The 20,458-nt window shown below is 47.1% G+C and overlaps 2 protein-coding genes across 2 annotated transcripts in view; one reads left to right on the forward strand and one right to left on the reverse strand.

The window, feature by feature from the left end:
* Positions 1-20,458, reverse strand: part of sde2 (SDE2 telomere maintenance homolog (S. pombe)) — a 47,269-nt gene that overhangs the window by 13,986 nt on the left and 12,825 nt on the right. The gene's annotated exons all lie outside the window — the stretch shown is intronic.
* Positions 1,882-14,309, forward strand: LOC129697570 (left-right determination factor 2-like). Its single transcript, XM_055636247.1, has 4 exons — positions 1,882-2,420; positions 6,076-6,319; positions 7,746-7,982; positions 13,392-14,309. The coding sequence occupies exons 1-4, from the start codon at positions 2,120-2,122 to the stop codon at positions 13,720-13,722; spliced, it is 1,113 nt and encodes a 370-aa protein (XP_055492222.1). The 5' UTR covers positions 1,882-2,119; the 3' UTR covers positions 13,723-14,309.

Consider the following 20,458-nt stretch of genomic DNA (forward strand, 5'->3'; position numbering starts at 1 on the left):
TCCCATTCCCACACAGTCTGAAGAAGGGTCTCGACCCGAAGCCTCACCCATTCCTTCTCCCCAGAGATGCTGCCTGTCCCGCTGAGTTACTCCAGCATTTTGTGTCTACCTTCAAGGAATAGAGACCCAGCCTAATCAACCTCTCCCTATAGCTCACACCCTCTAGTCCTGGCAACATCCTCGGAAATCTTTTCTGAACCCTTCCAAGCTTGACAACATCTTTCCTATAACACCACCTTTAAGATCAAAATCCAAAGGTAAGTCAGGGAAAACGAGAGAAGGATGGCAGAATGATGGCAAGAAATACACTGGCTTCTGTGATTACAAATTGCACAGTCTATGGGATGAAAGTTTACAACATATACATCATTGTTCATTAAACGCCAGACACTCTTTAATACAATTTAAAGTACTACACAGATTACACTACTCCAAAACAAAATTAAACAGAATTTTTCCAAATATCTCTCCTATGTGTGATAAATATCAATGCCTAGAAGCTAACTTAACTCATGCCTTAAACTGCATAAAAATAAAACAATTTTGGATGGATATTTAAAAAATTATCTCTGTAGCTGTTGACATTCAATTGGATCCTGATCCAAAACTAATAATATTAGGAATATCAGAACAAAGTATAAAACTCACAATAAATCAAAGATTTTTTCTTGATTATAGTATAATAAGTGGGAAAAAATTAATACAAACATTTTGGAAAAACCCAACAACCCCCACAATTAAAATGTGGATTACGGAAATGTCTGAGACCTTACATTTGGAAAGAATTAGACTTGAACTTCAAAAAAACGAAGGAGCTGATCATGGACTTTAGGAGGGCACATCATCCGAGGACGTACACTCCATTGAGGATAAATGGGGATCCCGTGGATAGGGTGAACTGTTTTAAATATCTGGGAGTCCACATCTCCGAGGATATGACATGGGCATCACACGCCTCAGCACTCGTGAGTAAGGCAAGGCAGCGCCTTTACCACCTCAGGCAATTAAGGAAATTCAGAGTGTCTCCGAGGATCCTCCAGTGCTTCTACGCAGTGGCGGTGGAAAGAATCTTGTCCGGGAACATTACCATCTGGTTTGGGAATTGCTCTGCCAGGACAAGAAGGCTCTGTAGAGAGTAGTTCGTTCTGCCGAACTCACTGTGGGAACTTCACTAGCCTCCCTGCAGGAACTATACATCAGGAGGTGCAACTCCAGAGCCAACAATATCATGAGAGACCCCTTCCACCCCTGCAACTGACTGTTCCAGCTGCTACGGTCAGGCAAACGCCTCCGTTGCCATGCGGTGAGAACAGAGAGGTTGAGAAGGAGTTTATTCCCAGAGGCCATTCGGACTGTAAACGCCTATTTCACCAGGGACTAACTCTACTGAACGTTTTTCCTTCCATTATTTATTATGTAAAGGTATATGTGTGTTATGATTGTGTTTATACTTTGTTTGGTTGTTTGTCTTTTTGCACAAAAGTCCACGAGCATTGCCACTTTCATTTCGCTGCACATCTCGTATGTGTATGTGACAAATAAATTTGACTTGACTTAACTTGCTTCTAATAAAAAAATTAAAAAAAAACAAAAAACAAATTGCACAGTCTAGTCTGGTCCACTGTAGATATTTGCTGCGCTTTTGTTAAATGAGCCCATCTCACCGGACAGTTTGCAATTTCCACACAGCCTGGAAGGTGCCAATCAAACAAAATGGGTGTGACTTTGATGTTTGCACTCTTTACACACACTTTGTCTGGATGGCAGCTCCTCTATAAAAGCTCAGGGGCAGAGCGAGAGACAGAGACCAAGAGAGAGAGAGAGAGAGAGAGAGAGAGCGGGGAGAACAGAGAGACGAGAAAAAAAGAGAGGGAGAGTCGAGAAGAGAGACGCAGGAAGATCGAAAGACAGGACGGAAAAAAGAGAAAAGTGGAGAGTAGAGAGAAGAGACAAAAGTGACAGAGAGAAAGACAAAAGTGAGGCATAGGAGAGAGTGAGAAGGGAGGTAGAGGACAGCAAGTTAAGGGGGAGAGAGAGAGAGGGAGAGAGAGAGAGAGCGGGGTGAAGGTAGCCAGCATTTCCACCAGCAACAGGAGAAATCCTTGAACCCTGTTCCGTGATGGAGATGGGCAGAATCCACAAGAGCTGGGCTGTTATGCTGCTTGCCTTGGTTGTGTTGGCACTGCAGGTGGCCGCGGGGAGTGGCGTGTCCCACGAGGGCATTAAGCAGGCCATGCTGCGCAGGCTGGGGCTGAGCGAGGTGCCACAGATGGAGAAGAGGGACGTGGAGAAGGTGGTGGTGCCCCGGCACCTGCGTAACAAGTACATGTCCATGCTGCGGCTGCACAAGGAGAAGGAGAGGAGGCGCAGGGCGCTGCCCAGCCTGGCCGGCATACTGCGGGGAATTCCTGGCAACGCAGGTAAAGTGGGCTCGCTTGCACCCGTTTACTTTAGGAACTCTGCCACACCTCCTCCTTGCCCGCCATTCCCTGTGCCATCTGCGACCAAGACTGCCCCCGCCGTCCGTATCCCTACCCCTTGCCTCACCCTCTCCAAACTTTGGAACAAGCAACCGCAGACGCTGGCTTGCAAAATAAGACACATAGTGCTGGAGTCACTCAGCGGGTCAGGCAGCATCTCTGGAGAACATGGATAGGAAAATGTTTCCCTGATAGGTGATGTTTCATGTGAAGAAGGGTCCCGACCTGAAACATCACCTATCCATGTTCTACAGAGATGCTGACTGACCTGCTGAGTTACTCCAGCACTTTGTCCTTTTTTAAAAAACAACTCTGGGTTGGGGTGTGGATGGGCTGGCTTATTCTAGCAATGCAGCGAATGACCGGAGAGGCATAATTCCCCTCCAATGCCTCCGGCACTCACTAGAGTTAATGGAAGAGATGGTTTCATTATTAGGTCAGTCTGTGCCTAGTGGAAGTCCTGCAATGGATGGTGGCTAGAAGCCTAGGGTGTGCATTCTAGAAGAGAGGGTTTGGGATGGCAAAGGCTGGGTGGGTGATTCCCGTCACAGAAACTCGGGATCACTCTTCCCCAGGCTTGACACTGGGAGCATCGTTAACTCTGGGGCATATCCCATCGGAGGCTGTCCTGGTGAACGTACAATCAATTGTCCCACAGCATGTAACCAGGCCTTTCGGCCCAACTTGCCCATGCTGACCGAGATGCCCCATCTAAGCTAGTCCCATTTACCGGCGTTTGACAAAAGGTCAAAACTACAGGGCGTGGATTTAAGGTGCGAGGAGAGATATTTAATAGGAATCCGTTTTTCACACAGTGGGTAAATGGTGGGTAAATGGAAAGAGGAATCTGCCAGAGGAATCTTCACAGGCACAGGCAATAACAACATTTGTTATTGTCACACAGCATAGAAACAGGCCCTTCAGCCGACCAACATGCCCCATCTACACTAGTCCCACCTGCCTGTGTTTTGTCCATTTCCCTCTAAACCTGGCCTATCTATGTACCTGTGCAAATGTCTTTTAAATGTTGTTATAGTACCTGGCTCAACTACCTCCTCTGGCAACTCGTACCATACACCCACCACCCTCTACTTGAACTAGTCATGGAAATTACAGGAACAAGCACTCCCCGTGTCATCCTGAGGGAGAACTGGATAGACTTGGTTTATACTCTCTAGAATTTAGGAGATTGAGAGGGGGTCTTATAGAAACTTACAAAATTCTTAAGGGGTTGGACAGGCTAGATGCAGGAAGATTGCTCCCGATGTTGGGGAAGTCCAGGACAAGGGGTCACAGCTTAAGGATAAGGGGGAAATCCTTTAAAACCGAGATGAGAAGAACTTTTTTTCACACAGAGAGTGGTGAATCTCTGGAACTCTCTGCCGCAGAGGGTAGTCGAGGACAGTTCATTGGCTATGTTTAAGAGGGAGTTAGATGTGGCCCTTGTGGCTAAGGGGATCAGAGGGTATGGAGAGAAGGCAGGAACGGGATACTGGGTTGGATGATCAGCCATGATCATATTGAATGGCGGTGCAGGCTCGAAGGGCCAAATGGCCTACTCCTGCACCTAATTTCTATGTTTCTAACTGATCTCTATTGTATTAGCATGATTATTGTTTCAAAAATAAGGTTGCTCTTCTAGTTTATTTAACGTGTAATTGTTGCCATTTATCACCAATTTGTTGATAATGTTCATCGCCAACGACCCATTAAAGAATTCCAGGAGAATGGACTTTAAATATTATTGATTCAGAGTTATACAGCATGGAGACTGGCCATTCGGCCCAACACGTCCATGCTGACCAAAATTTGTACCTGAGCTTGATAGACACAAAATGCTGGAGTAACTCAGCGGGACAGGCAGCATCTCTAGATAGAAGGATTGGGTGACGTTTCGGGTCGAGACCCTTCGTCAGACTTTTGGGTTTCGGACAGGAACCTCTCCCATTTTGCGCCCATCTTCGGTGCAAACCAGCATCTGCGGTTCCTGCCCGCTCACTGAGTTAGAATCCATTTGCCTACATTTAGCCCATATCCCCAAATACGAGCCAGCAATCAACGATCTATTCACACAAATCCGAGATTAATCCCATCTTTATGTTGTTGGAGTCAGAGTCATACAGCACGGAAGCAGGTCTTCAGCCCAACTTATCCCTGCCGACCAAGATGTCCCATCTAAACCAGTCCCATTTTCCTGCGTTTGACCCATATCCCTCTAAACCTTTCTGACCCATGTACCTGTTCAAACGTCATATATCACTGTTAGAGAGGATGTCATGGTCCAGGGGTAAGTAGGAAGAAGGGTTTCGGCCCGAAACGTTGCCTATTTCCTTCGCTCCATAGATGCTGCTGCACCCGCTGAGTTTCTCCAGCTTTTTTGTGTAACCTCATATATCACTGTACCTGCCTCAACTACCTCCTCAGGCAACTCATTCCTCCTTTACATGAAAAGGTCGTCCACCAGGTTCCAATTAAATCTCTCTCCTCCCACCTTTTGCCCACTGTGTGCTCTCTAGTTTTAGACCGTGAATAACTCCATCACAAAGGCTGCTGTCTCACACTGTGTGAGATGCAGGTGAACCCGGAAGCCTTTCAAATACATGAACAAGAGGACACAGGTTTAAGGAGCGAGGGGGAAGATTGAATAGGAACCCGAGGGGAAACGTTTACCCACAGACGGTGGTGGGTACATGGAAGAAGACTCCTGACACAAAACGTCACCTATCCATGTTCTCCAGACATGCAGCCTGACCCGCTGAGTTACTCCAGCAGTATGTTCCTTTTTTTTTTGTTGCAAAAATTAGAATCTGCAGTTCCTTGTTTCTACTATGGATCAACCTGCCTGGAGAGGTAGTTCTGAGGAGAGATTGGAGAAAGGATCCTGAGGGAATGATCTTAGAGGCTTATAAAGCTGTGAAGGGTGCGGACAGGGTGGACTGGAATTTTTTTTGTTTCCCCCACGGTAGGAGAATCATGAACCAGAGGATATAGGTTTAGGATGAGTGGGGAAAGATGTGAAAGGAACGAGCTGCCGGAGGAGGTGGTTGAGGCAGTGAGTGCAATAACAACATTTAGCAAACATTTGGACAGGTACATGGATAGGAAAGGTTTAGAGGGAGGTGGCCAAATGCGGGCAGGTGGGACCAGTGTAGATGAGACGTTGGTCAGCATGGATGAGTTACATAGAAACATAGAAATTAGGTGCAGGAGTAGGCCATTCAGCCCTTCGAGTCTGCACCGCCATTCAATATGATCATGGCTGATCATCCAACTTAGTATCCTGTACCTGCCTTCTCTCCATACCCCCTGATCCCTTTAGCCACAAGGGCCACATCCAACTCCCTCTTAAATATAGCCAATGAACTGGCCTCAACTACCTTCTGTGGCAGAGAATTCCACAGATTCACCACTTTCTGTGTAAAAAATGTTTTTATCATCTCGGTCCTAAAACTTCCCCCTTATCCTTAAACTGTGACCCCTTGTTCTGGACTTCCCCAACATCCAGTTGGGCTGAAGGGCGTGTTTCCGTGCTGTGTGACTCCACAAGAGAGGGAGATGTTGATGGTGGACGTGTGATGTGATGTCTTCTCCCCAGACACGACGGGAGACGTGGTGTACGCGGACCCCACCAGGCAGAGGCTGGTGTTCGACATGAAGGGCCTGATCCCCGACAACAGCGAGGTGACCATGGCCGAGCTCAAGCTCTTCAAGAAAGGCGTGCGGTCGGCAGAGCTGCCCCCACGGAGACACGGGCGGCCAGTCACCAACGCCAGGGTCAGTGTGTACTGGGTCAGCACCCTGGCTGATGGCAGCAACACCTCCTCACTCATAGACTCCAGGTAAGGACACCCGCCCACCTCCTCCCCTTCCACCCACCTCCTCCACATCCGACATCCTTCTGTCTCCCGCTCACCTCCACCCTTTGTCAATGACTCCACCCATCCACCACTCACCCACCTCACCTGTATCCGCCTATCACTTGCCAGGCTTTAGCCCACTCCCACCTCCCCCTTCCAGCTTTCGTCTCCCTCTCCCCTCAATCAGTCTGAAGGAGGGTCCCGACCCAAATCTGTCCAATCCCTCCACGGATCGGATGCTGCCTGACCGACTGTGTTTTGCAGAAACAAGGATGCTGGCTTACAAAAGTGCTGGAGTAACTCAGCGGGTCTGGCAGCATCACTGGGTAACATGGTGAGGATCTTCAGAAATGTCATCTGTCCATGTTCCCCTGAGCAGCATAAGTGCCGTAATCCCCTACAGTGATAGGGCTGTACAGCAGAGAAACAGTCCCTTCAATCCAGTTTGACCATGTCGACCAAGTTGGCTTACTGGGAATGTACCATTTGCCTGCATTCAGCCCGTATCACTGGGGCGGCACAGCGACAGAGTTGCAGCCTCATAGCGCCAGAGACCCAGGTTCGATCCTGACTATGGGTGTTGCCTGTATGGAGTTTGTACATTCTCCCTGTGACTGCATGGGTTTTCTCCAGAGGCTCTGGTCTCCTCCCACAATCCAAAGTCGTACAGGTTGTAGTTTAATTGGCTTCAGTAAAAATTGTAAATTGTCCCTAGTGTGTAGGGGGGTGTTAGCGTGCAGGGTAATTGGTGGTCTGTGTGGACTCGGTGGGCCGAAGGACCTATTACCACATCGTATAGCTCTAAGTTAAAATAAACTAACTCCTCCAGCATGTTATGCACACCTAACACTCTTTAGAGTCATAGAGTGTGGTGACAGGCCCTTCGGTCCAACCAACCAACATGTCCCAGCTACACTAGGTCCACTTGCCCGTGTAGGGTCCATACCCCATCCAAACCTGCCCTATCCATGTACCCGTCTAACTGTTTCTTAAATGTTGGGATAGTCCCAGCCTCAACTACCTCCTCTGGCAGCTTGTTCCATACACCCACCACCCTTTGTGTAATAAAGTTACCCCTCAGATTCCTATTAAATATTTTCCCCTTCACCTTAAACCTATGTCCTCTGGTTCTTGATTCTCCTACTCTGGGTAAAAAAACCCTCAGTATTTACCCTGCCTATTCCTCTCATAATCTTATACACCTTAATAAGATCACCCCTCATCTTCTTGTGCTCCAAGGAATAATCCCAGCCTACTCAACCTCTCCCTGTAGCTCAGACCCTCTAGTCCTGGCAACATCCTCGTTCATTTTCTCTGCCCCCTTTCCTGCTTTGATGTTAAAATGTTGAGTAAAAAAGCTTTTTCCTATGGACTAAAAGAGCTTTCTCCTGTGGCCCCCACTCGGCAGGTTGGTTCCCATCCTGGAGTCTGGGTGGAAGAGCCTGGACGTCACGCAGGCAGTGCACTACTGGATGAAGAGCGCGGGGCTGCCCATGTACCTGGAGGTGTGGGTGGAGGCGGAGCGAGTGGGCCACTACGCCGCACAGCTGGCCAAGCTGGTGCACTTCGCCACCCAGAGCGTCGCCGAGCAAACACTGGGCAAACCAGAGCTGGTGCTCTACACCCTCAGCCAGGAGGAATACGGGTATGTCTGCACTCGGCCCCCTGGCCTAACAACTTCTTCAGTCCGAAGATGGGCGGCACGGTGGCGCAGCGGTAGAGTTGCTGCTTTACGGCGCCAGAGACCCGGGTTCCATCCCGACTACGGGTGCTGTCTGTACAGAGTTTGTACGTTCTCCCCGTGACCCTGTGGGGTTTCTCCGGGTGCTCCGGTTTCTTCCAACACTCCAATAACATACACGTCTGTAGGTTAATTGGTTTCCGTTTATAAAAAAAAGCGAATTGTCCATAGTTTGTAGGATAGTACGTGTGTATCGGGATCGCTGGTTGACGCAGACTCGATGGGCCAAAGGGCCTGTATCTCTATCCCCATTGTATCTCTAAACTAAACTAAAAAGCGTCCCGACGCGAAACGTCACCTATCCCCGTTCTCCAGAGATGCTGCCTGACCTGCTGAGTTTCTCCAGCACTTTGTGACTTAAAAAAAAAACTTATTTTGCCACTCACGTCACACAGTTTAAACTAAACTAAAGTGGCACTGAAACTAGACACAAAGCTCTGGAGTAACACAGCGGGTCAGGCAGCATCTAAGGAAAACATGTATGGGTGACATTTCAGCCCAGACACTTCTTCTGACATTGCCTGACCCGCTGAGTTACTCCAGCACTTTGTCTTTTTTATTTTTGTACATACTTGGATTGTTTTCGCTGGTGTATTGGAGACTTTGGTTTAGTTTACAGATACAGCGTGGAAACAGGCCCTTCGGCCTACGGTGTCCACGCCGACCAGCAACCCCCCATATTTTAACACTATCCTACACACACTAGGGACAATTTTTACATTTACCAAGGCAATTTACCTGTAGGCCTTTGGAGTGTGGGAGGAAACCGAAGATCTTGGAGAAAACCCAGGCGGTCACAGGGAGAATGTTAACTCCGTACAGACAACACCCGTAGTCAGGATCGCGTCCGTGTCTCTGGGGCTCTGCAAGGCAGCAACCCTACCGCTGCGCCACCGTGCCTGCCCACCTGATCAATGTATATACAATTATGTGAGGCAGAGATTGGGTAGACCGTCGTAACCCTTTTCAAAGAGTGGCAAATTCAAATGCTGGAGGACTTAGCTTTAAGGTGAAAGATACGAGGGTTAACATTTAATTTTGACACGGAGTGCCTGGAAGTGGTGGTGTTGGAAGCAGATATGATAGTGGCATTTAAGAGGGAATGGATAGGTAGGGAATGGAGTGATATAGACCATATGAAGGCAGAGGACATTAATGTAACTTGACATGTGGAAACAAGGCACTGCAGATGCTGGTTTACCAAAAAAAAGGACAAAATCCTGGAATAACTCAACAGGACAGGCAGCATCTCTGGAGTGCAAGGGCAGGTGACGCTTCCGTTCAAAACCCTTCTTCAGAGCAGAAGGGTCCCGACCTGAAATATCACCTATCCATGTTGTCCAGAGATGCTGCCTGACCCAGCACTTTGTGTCCCAACTTGGCATCATATTCAGAATGGACACTGAGAGCCAAAGAGCCTGTTCCTGAGCTGTAGTGTTCTAAGTATTTTCTACATCCTATATTGAACAATATAGTTATTGCCATTAAATAATATAAACCTAATAGGCGTGGAGCATTAGAGTCATACAGCATGGAAACAGGTCATTCATTTCAACTTACCCATGCTGACCAAGATGTCGCATCTACGCTTGTCCCACCTGCCCGCATTTGGCCCATATCCCTCTAAACCTTTCCTATCCACGTGTCTGTCTAAATGTCTTTTAAATGTTGTTATAGTATCCGCTTCACCTACCTCTTCTGGCAGCTCGCTCCATACACCCACCACCCTCAGTGAAAAAGTTGCCCCTCGGGTTCCTATTAAATCTTTCCCGACCTCACCTTAAACCTATGTCCTCTGGTTCTTGATTCCCTGCTCTGGGTAAAAGTGTGCATTCACCCAATCTATTCCCCTCATCATTTTATACACATCATTAAGGATCCTTTGGATTGTTAATGATCGAACGTGCAATTAAGCGTACATGCGCTTCGCTTATATCTCCACGCGCAACTCAGAAGCTCGTTTGATGTAAATAATGGAATTTGAAAATGTATATTTTTTACTATTTGCTTTCTTTTTCAAGTGAAACATAGTGATCTAATTTACTATCTCTGCATTAAGGATTGTCTGGATACTTTCAAGAGAGAGCTAGACAGGGCTCTTAAAAATAGCGGAGTCAGGGGATATGGGGAGAAGGCAGGAACGGGGTACTGATTGTGGATGATCAGCCATGATCACATTGAATGGCGGTGCTGGCTCGAAGGGCTGAATGGCCTACTCCTGCATCTATTGTCTATTGTCTATTATCACCCCCTCAGCCTCCTGCACTACAAGGAATGAATGGCATCATTTTTTGTTTTGAAAGTTTGCCCCATTAATTTACTACTTGGTGCAAACTCTTGTTACTTCTTCCAGCTCCTCCACCTTCATTTTGTTTAATCATCCAAAACAGTTTAAAACAGCTTCCCATTTCACCCAGTTGCAAACACATTGAAAATCAGTCAGAGGAAACCATGGAACAAAAGACTGAGACTTATATTTGGCGTGTCTGGCTTACCTCTAATTGGAATTAAATGTCTCCAAATTCACTAGAATGGGTTTTATGGATGTTAGACTCCAAGATCCCCAGTGATACAGATAACACAATCCTTAATGACCAACGCCTACCTTCTTAATTGTAAACAGACTTTGAGACGGCCAATACTCAAACTGTTCACAGTTTATTCCGGTTATCTGCAAGTACTACACGAGCAAATCACTCAACACCTTTTTCCTGACCATTTCAATCCACATTTTCATGAACGGAATCCACGCCTTTCTCTCCCGTAAATGTAAGCTATGTTTTTTTCCAAATCAGCAGGAGCCAGCTAGCAGCTGTTTTTTTGTTTTACACAAGGCTACAATCTAATTGCAAGGTATAAGCTACTCAAATCAAAGATACTATAGCGAGCAAGATAGATCACTCGACGAAAAAGACGTAGTACGGTTATGGGCAGATTCATGGGTCATTTTCAGCCCCATTTCCGTAACCAGCTTCCGTCTCCGCACCAAAGATCCCATAGGATAATAGTGCGGAGACGGAAGCTGGTTACGGAAACATCCTCGTAAAAATAAAAGTTGTTTGGGAAAAATCTTCTCCTCATTTTCAGAATTATAATTTATTAACACAAACTGTTCCCCCACAACGTTGATTACACTGCGAGTCGGGTCGGGTTACGGAAATGGATGAAAAAAAGGCCCACGTTCCGCTCCGTTGCGTACTACACGTCAGCCCATTGCATTTAGAAGGAGTGGTCTATCTTGCTTGCTATAGGGTCTTTGACTCAAATCTCCCATCCCTGCCATTTGCGATGAGATTAGTGTCTCTCTCGTGGGCCATATATATTACCCTATATTAGCCCGTGCATTCGTATCAAGGAGCTATTTCTGTGCAGAAATCAGAAAAAAAATTCAATTCATAGAAAATTTAATCTGTACCAAGTCATAAATTAATGTTTAAAAAATTCTGCCATGTATTCCTTGGTGCGCAGGAGGATGAGGGGTGATGTTAAAGAGGTGTATAAAATGACGAGGGGAATAGAGTGGTGAATCTCTGGAACTCTCTGCCACAGACGGTAGTCAAGGCCAGTTCATTGGCTATATTTAAGAGGGTTAGATGTGGCCCTTGTGGCTAAAGGGATCAGAGGGTATGGAGAGAAGGCAGGTACAGGATACTGAGTTGGATGATCAGCCATGATCATATTGAATGGCGGTGCAGGCTCGAAGGGCCGAATGGCCAACTCCTGCACCTAATTTCTATGTTTCTATAGGGTGAATGAATGCTTTATTGTCACGTGTGACGAGTCATGGTGAAATTCTTTGCTTACCCAAGGTATGCAAAGAGTCGCTACATAAGGGGCGCCAACAAAGTAACAAAGTATCTTCCCCATTTTGTTCTCCCCCTCCCCCTCCCTCTCTCCCAGCGGTCTCCCCACAGAGTGTACACTGAGATTTGTGGTGTTTAAAATTCATTGAACAGTACAGCACAGCAACAGGCCCTTCGGCCCACATAGTCCGTGCCGCTCGTGACGCCAAGTCAAATTAATCTGCCCTGCCTGCACATGATCTATGTCCCTTCATTCCCTGCACATCCATGTGCCTTTCACAAAGCCGCTTAAGCACCACTATCAGATCACATCCACCACCACCCCTGGTTCCAGGATAGACACAAAATGCTGGATTAACTCGGCTAGACAGGCAGCATCTCTGGAGAGAAGGATGTTTCGGGTCGAGACCCTTCTTCAGTGTGTTCCAGGCATCTACTGCTCTCTATGTGGAAAAACTTGCCTCCTTTAAACTTTGCCCCCTCTCACCTTAAAGCTCTGCCATCTGGTCTATGATATCTCCACCCTGGGGAAAAGATTCTGGCTGTCTGCCTTATCTATTCCTCACATAATATTATATACTTATATCAGGGCTCCAGAGTCTCTGAATTCCCAGGGAAAAGAATTCAAGTCTGTTCAACCTCTCCTTATTGCTAACAATCCCTAATCCAGTCATCATTCTGGTAAACCTCCTCTGCACCTTCTCCAAAGCCTCCACATCCTCCCTGTAATGGGGAAGAACTGCACACAACACTCCATTGTGACGCAAGCCAAAAAAATCATGTAAAGCTCCAGAATTTAATACTAACTACTCGAAGCAATTCAATACAGCCAAGAGATTTAGCTTTTAGTTTTAGAGATACAGCATGGAAACAGGCCCTTCGGCCCACCGGGTCCACACCGTCCATCGCACAGCCGTTCACATTTGTTCCATGTTATCTCATTTTCCCATCACTTCCTGCACAGCAGCAATCCACAGAGGCCAATTAACCTACAAACCTGCACGTACTGGGGATGTGGGAGGAACCCACCCACAGGGTCACTGGGAGAATGTGCAAACTCCGCACAGACAGTGGCATTGAAGAGACCTTTAGATAGGCACATGGACATGGAGGGAATACATGCAGGGGGTATGGATCCCGTGCAGGCAGAAAGGATTGGTCTTGGCATCATGTGCGGCACAAACATTGTGGGCTGAAGGGCCTATTCCTGTGCTGTTCTCTGTTCCATGACAGTGCCCGAAGTCAACATTGAACCTGTGTCTCTGGCACTGTGGGGCAGTGGTCCACTGTCTGTGCCAATTTGCTGCCCCACTGATCGCTTGTGACTGTGTTATCATGTCCAGGAGCGCTGGGAACTGTGGTGCGGAAGGAGGGGAGCGTGCTGTCTCTCCACATCCACTGTCTCCAGGCCTTCTCATCCACCCCTACTATACTACCTCCTGACTCTTGTATCAAGAATGATGTGAGCCGTGGTGTGGCTGGGTTAACGGTGGTGTCCTCTTGCTTTCAGATCGTCGGGGGACTGTGACGGGGGCCGGTCGCGCAGGAGCGGGGCCTGCTGCCGGCAGGAGTACTTCATCAACTTCCGGGAGCTGGCCTGGACCCAGTACTGGATCATCGAGCCTCCAGGCTACCAGGCCTACCGCTGCGTGGGGGGGTGCAGGCAGCCCCCACTGCCCTTCGTCTACGGGGAGAGGAGGTGCGCGGCGACAGAGAGCGCCTCACTGCCCGTCATGTACCTGGTGAAGAGGGGAGACTACACCGAGATCGAGGTGGCCGAGTTCCCCAACATGGTCACAGAGAGATGTGCCTGCAGTGTGGACAACCTCTCCCTCATCTAGGCCCACCTCGGGGGTACATTACCAGGCCGACCACACGCGTCGGTTAAATATCCGGCGCACAACTCAGAAGCACTTTTGATGTAAATATTGAATTTGAAAATGTATATTTTTTACTATTTGCTTTCTTTTTCAAGTGAAACATAATGATCTAATTTACTGTCTCTGCATCTGATGGCTGGAGTCTAAGTTCCTTTGATGGGAGGGCAGGTGAATACATTGTGGCAAAATTCCTCGCAATGCCATTCGAGCCACATCCATACATAAGACCATAAGACTTAGGAGCAGAATTAGGCCATTCAGCCCATTTGATCCAGGCCTATCTCTCTTTCCCTCTCAACCCCATTCTCCTGCATCCTCCATGTAACTTTTGACACCCTCACTGGTTGCTGAAAGAGATTGAGGGGCTTCAGAAACAAACTCTAATGCAACCAATAGATGCAAGGAACTGCAGATGCTGGTTTACTTTTTTTAAAAAGACACAAAGTGCTGGAGTACTCAGCGGGTCAGACAGGATCAGATGCTGCCCAGTTACTCCAGCATTTTCTGTCCAATGAAACCAGTCATAGTTTCTCTAAAAGAGTTTCCCCGAACACTTCGATCCGCCAAGGCCTCTCTCTCCTGGTTGCTCATTAATCATTTTAACTCCCCTTGCCATCCAATACTCTAATTTCTGTCCTGGGCCTCCTACATTGCCACAGTGAAGCCATGTGCAAACTGGAGGAACAGCATCTCACATGCCGCTTGGACAGCTTACAACCCAGTGGCATGAACATTGAATTCTCCAATTTCAAGTAATAACACCTCTTTCTTTCCCGTACAACCCCCCCCCCCCCCCCCCCCCCCCAAATCCTGGTGTGCACCCATTTCTCCCATACCTCAGTCGCCCTGTTCCTTGCCCCTCCTCGTACACTCATCTAACATCCCATATCGCTCATTTCCCTTTTATCCCCCACTTCCCACCCCCCATTACTTTTCATCCGTATCCTCACTCCAGCTTTACATTTCACCCCTCTCCACCCTGACACCCTTTTGTCTCCTTTGCACCATCACCGTTTGTCACTTACTCCACCCATCTGCTGGGCATCCCCTTTCACCTGTATCCACTGACCACTTGCCAGGCTTTGTCCTATCCCACCTCTCTTTTGCAGTCCCCCTCCCCCCCCCCCCCCCAGCCCCCTCCTTTACTACATCAGTCTGAAGAGGAGCACAAACCCAAAACATCAACTACCTGGTATAAGCTTATAAAGATATGAGAGTAGACAAAAGTGCTGGAGAAACTCAGCGGGTGCAGCAGCATCTATGGAGCGAAGGAAATAGGCAACGTTTCGGGCCGAAACCCTTCTCCAGACGGATTCGGTTTTCGGCCCGAAACGTCGCCTATTTCCTTTGCTCCATAGAAGCTGCTGCACCCGCTGAGTTTCTCCAGCACTTTTGTCTACCTTCAATTTTCCAGCATCTGCAGTTCCTTCTTGAACATAAAGTTATGAGAGTATAGACAGGCTTTTCCCTCGGGTGGAAATATCGAACACTAGAGCTTAAGGTGAGGAAAGGAAGGTGTAAATGAGATTAACGCAAGATTGTTTTTATATAGATTGGAAATGTCTGAATCATGCTGACAGGGGAGGTTGTGTAGCAGATACAACATCAACATTTAAGGGACATTTAGACTGACACGTGGGCAGATGGGATTAGTTTAATTGGACATCATGGTTGTCACAGACACACAATGGGGCATATGGCCTTTTCCTGTGCTGCACTGTACTGTTTGTCCCATCCATTCATTCCATGTTGCCTGACCTGCTGAGTTCCTCCTTTGGTCAGAGGGTGGTGAATCTATGGAATTCTTTGCCACAGAAGGCTGTGGCAGTCAAGCCAATGGATATTTTGGGGGCTGCAGCCTAACTTACTATCTTACTTATTATGTGCTGGGCAGCACAGTGATGCAACAGGTAGAGCCGCTGCCTCACAGCGCCAGTCACCTGGGTTCCATCTAGATCTCAGTGCTACCTGTGCGGAGTTTGCACGTTCCCCCTGTGACCGCGTGGGTTCCCTCCCAGTGCTACGGTTTCATCCCACATCCCAAAGACTTGCGAGTCTGAAGGCTAATTGGCCCTCGTGTGTTGGGAATGGATACAGCATACAGTTTTGGTCTCCTAATCTGAGGAAAGACATTTCTTGCCATAGAGGGAGTACAGAGAAGGTTCACCAGACTGATTCCTGGGCTGGCAGGACTTTCATACGAAGAAAGACTGGATAGACTCGGCTTGTACTCGCTAGAATTTAGAAGATTGAGGGAGGATCTTATAGAAACTTACAAAATTCTTAAGGGGTTGGACAGCCTAGATGTAGGAAGATTGTTCCCGATGTTAGGGAAGTCCAGGACAAGGGGTCACAGCTTAAGGATAAGGGGGAAATCCTTTAAAACCGAGATGAGAAGAATATTTTTCACACAGAGAGTGGTGAATCTGTGGAATTCTCTGCCACAGAAGGTAGTTGAGGCCCGTTCATTGGCTATATTTAAGAGGGAGTTAGATGTGGCCCTTGTGGCTAAAGGGATCAGGGGGTATGGAGAGAAGGCAGGTACAGGATACTGAGTTGGATGATGAGCCATGATCATATTGAATGGCCGTGCAGGCTGAAGGGCCGAAGGGCCTACTCCTGCACCTATTTTCTATGTTTCTAAAAACGCGAGAACGGGTGTGAACAAGTGGCCAGTGGTCAGCGTGGACTCGGTGGGCCGCAGGGCCTGTCTCCACGCTGCATCTTTCAGCCCAGGTAAAAATTAAGTCAGTGGGCATCGAGGGAATAGAATGACACCGCATATTATGGAGAGTTGTGATTAAAGGAGGTCAGTCATCACAGCCTCAGGAAAGCACAGAAGGCGATCCTGAAGACAAAGCCATCATCCAAAGTGGGGCAACATAGAACCAGTGTGAAAGGGTGATCGATGATCAGCATGGACTCGGTTTGCTGAAGGGTCGTTTTCCATGCTGTGTTTCTAAAACTAAAACCACACTTACAGGTTAGTGGGTCCCAGGTTTCTCCCCGCTGCTTAATTGGGTCACATTCGCTCCCCTCCAGTCTACAGAAACCCTCGCGGAATCAACAGAATTCTGAGAGATGTTCGTTGCATTCACATCCAGGAGAGGTCCAGAGACTATATCTTGTAGTCAAGACTCGCGTGAATTGACTGGATAGCATGCAGAACAAGCGCTTCGCTTTATCGACGTACATGTGACAATAAAAAAGCCAAAGCTAAAAAAACCTAAAGCAAAAAACCCTAACGCAAAAAAATCTAAAGTAAAAAAATCGAAAGGAAAAAAAGCTAAAGGAAAAAAATCTGAAGTAAAAAATCTAAAGTAAAAAAAATATAAAAGAAAAAAGCTAAAGTAAAAAAAAGCTAAAGCAAAAAAATCTAAAATTAAAAAATCTAAAATTTAAAAACCTTAAAGTAAAAACATCTAAACCAAAAAAAACCTTAAGCAAAAAAACTCTAAAGGAAAAAGCCCTGAAGCAACTAAAAAAAAGCACAAAAAATCAAAGCTACAAAAAGAGTGAAACCAATTTCCTTCAATCCTTTAACCTTATTTAGTTCCCAAGAATTTGTAGAGTAATCCTGCTCCAACAGTAAAACTGTCAGCACTGTCTCGCAAATCCAACCTGAGAAGCCCAACGAGTATCACAATCCACATAAGATGTGTACTTGCAGTGTTTACTCTAATCTCTCCAAAATGGATTTTTCCCACATGAAATACAAACTTGCTTTTTCAGTTCTGTGGTACGGGATTCCATTGCTAACATGCCCTGTGGCTGTGTTGTGGTTGATATACATCAGCACCACAGACCAGCTAACAGCAACGCCAACGTTTTATGTCGAATATAAAACGGTACAGCACAAGAACAGGCCCTTCAGCCCACAATGACCGTGCCGGATATGCTGCCAAGGCCATTTCGTATATACCTGCGCTTAATCCATATCCCTCCATATCCATGTGCCGATCCAAAAGCCTCTTCTCACACCACTATCATATCTGTCTGAACCACCTACGCTGGCAGTACCTTCCAGACACTCACCACCCTCTGTGGAAAAAAATCATGCCCGAGATGTCTCCTTAAACCTTTGCCCCTCACACCTTAAAGTTATGCCCTCTATTATTTTATTTTTCCATCCTGGGGAAAAAAGTTCTTTCAACACTATCTATGCCCCTCATAATTGTATGTACGACTATCGGATCTACCCACAACTTCCGACGTACTAGAGAAAACAATCCAACCTCTCCCTGTGGCCAGTACCTCCTAATCTAGGCAATATTCTGATCAACCTCCCATGCACCCTCTCCAAAGCCTCCACATTCCTCCTGTAATGGGGCAAATAGAAATGCACGCAATACCCCAAATGTAGCTGAACTAAAGTCCTATTATAATGCATCATGACATCCTGACTTTTATACTCAACGCCTCGACTGATGAAAGCAAGCATACCACATTCCACCATATCTACCCGAATGGCCACTTTCAGGGAGCTATGGACTTAGACCCCAAGATCCCTCTGTACATCAATACTGTTCAGGGTCATGCCATAAATCATATATTTTTCCCTTTGCATTTGACTTCCCAAAGTGCACCACCTCACACTTGCTTGGGTCGAACACCATTTAGCATTTCTCTGCCCATTCCTGTAGCTGATCTATCCCCCGATTTTTTAAATCTTGACAACCTTCCTGACAGTACACGACCCCAGCACATCTTGGTGCCATCTGCAAACTTACTAACGGACCCGTGTACGTTCACGTCTTGGCCATTTATATAGAACAGAAACGTCAGAGGTCTCGGCACAGATCCCTGCGGAACCACAGACCCCCAACCTGAATATTGTCCTTCCTCTGTCTTCTACCAGTCAGCCAGTTCTGAATCCATAGGACCAGGTCACTGTTAATCAATCCCATTAGCTAATTTGGTTAATTATCCATTTCCACAAATATGGGGGCACTATTTAGAAACATTTCCTGTAAATATTCAATTATTCCCCCCTCACTACATTTCTGACAAGGCGACAGGAACAAGATCTCTGGCCGATATTATCAATCACCACATCTTGAGCTGGACTTAAAGGCCAATTCAAACATCAAAGCGCTTAAAAACAATGTTGTTCCCCAGACGAGAAAACTACACCTTGATACCAGCTCACAATGCAAAGGGTCAAATGATAGAACGCAGCATAGTACAACCCAGGAGCCGGTTCTCAATGCCCATGCCAAACTTGATGCCTAGTTAAAGTGACCTCTGCCTGCACGTGATCCATATCCCTCCATTCCCTGCATATCCACGTGCCTGTCCAGGGGTGGTGGGGAATGGGATAGTGACATTTGAAAGGCTTTTGGATGGGCACAAGGATATGCAGGGAATGGAGGGATATGGATCACGTACAGGCAGAGGAGATCAGTTTACCTTGGCATCAAGTTCGGCACGGGCATTGTGGGCCGATGGTCCTGTTCCTCCTGCCTCTTCTGCGTTCTATTATAATTTGACCCTTTGCGTTGTGACCCTTTGCAATTCCTACCAGGCATCCACCACCCTCTGTAAATATCTTGCCCCATGTATTTGCGTTAAACTTCATCCTTCTCATTATTAGTCAGTCTCAAGTCCTGGCAACATCATTGTAGCTTCCATGCTCTCTCCAACATAGGAAAATAGAAACCTAGGTGCAGGAGTAGGCCATTCGGCCCTTCGAGCCTGCACCGCCATTCAATATGATCATGGCTGAGCATCCAACTCAGTATCCCGTACCTGCCCTCTCCATACCCCCTGATACCTTTAGCCACAAGGGCCACATCTAACTCCCTCTTAAATATAGCATGCCAACAATGGCATCTTTCCTAAATCAGGGTGACGTCAACAGAAATATGCTCCAAGTGCAACCTCACCAATGCCTTCTGCAATTGTCCCAACGTCTATACTACTTGCCTTTATTAACGAAGGCCAATGTGACAGAAGCCACCTTCACCACCCTATCCACCCACAAGGCTGCTCTCAGGGAACTATGTACTTGTGTTACTGTGTTCTACAACACTCCCCAGGGCCTTCAGTGAAAGTCCTGTCCTGGTTTGACTCCCTGGGAGAAAAATACTATTGCATAAAAGATTGAGGTCGATGTTCATGCCCCCGGGGTTCCCCAAACGGAAAAGGTGCTGTTCCTCCAATTTCCGGTCTAACAAGTTAGCACAGGAGACCCAAGACTAGAGGTCAGAGGCTCTTGTCTGAGAGTTGAGGGTTATTGCCTCGAGCGGAGGTTTCGGGAAACGATCGCCCAACCTCCGCTTGGTCTTAGAGTCAGAAAGTCTGACATTACAGTGTGGAAACAGGCCCTGAGAACGAGGGGCCCAACTTGCCCACACTCAGAAAGTCTTACAGTGTGTCCCACCTGCCCACATGTATTCTATACCAGTATCCCTCTATTAAATCTATCCCCTATCCATGTGTCCTGTCTAAATGTTTCTTAAACGTTGCGATGGTAAAATCTTATTAAAACATAAAAGGGCATAGAGCGGGTAGAGCTGCTGCCTCACAGTGCCAGAGACCCGGGTTCAATCCTGACCTTAGGTGATGGCTGTGTGGTTTCTGCCCAAATCCCAAAGACGTTTGGGTTTGTAGGTTAATTGACCTCTGTAAATTGCCCCCTAATTTGTAGGGAGTGGATGAAAAAGTGGGATATCATAGAGCTAGTGTGAATGGGTGA

The sequence above is a fragment of the Leucoraja erinacea genome, chromosome 5 (assembly GCF_028641065.1).
Source record: "Leucoraja erinacea ecotype New England chromosome 5, Leri_hhj_1, whole genome shotgun sequence".
In the NCBI taxonomy this organism is placed as follows: Eukaryota; Metazoa; Chordata; class Chondrichthyes; order Rajiformes; family Rajidae; genus Leucoraja; species Leucoraja erinaceus.

Excerpts from the sequence above, each read along its gene's own strand:
- LOC129697570 (XM_055636247.1), top strand. The coding sequence starts at position 2,120 with ATGGAGATGGGCAGAATCCACAAGAGCTGGGCTGTTATGCTGCTTGCC. Across the intron at positions 6,320-7,745 it reads TCCTCACTCATAGACTCCAG|GTTGGTTCCCATCCTGGAGT; the intron begins GTAAGGACACCC and ends CCCACTCGGCAG. Across the intron at positions 7,983-13,391 it reads CTCAGCCAGGAGGAATACGG|ATCGTCGGGGGACTGTGACG; the intron begins GTATGTCTGCAC and ends TCTTGCTTTCAG.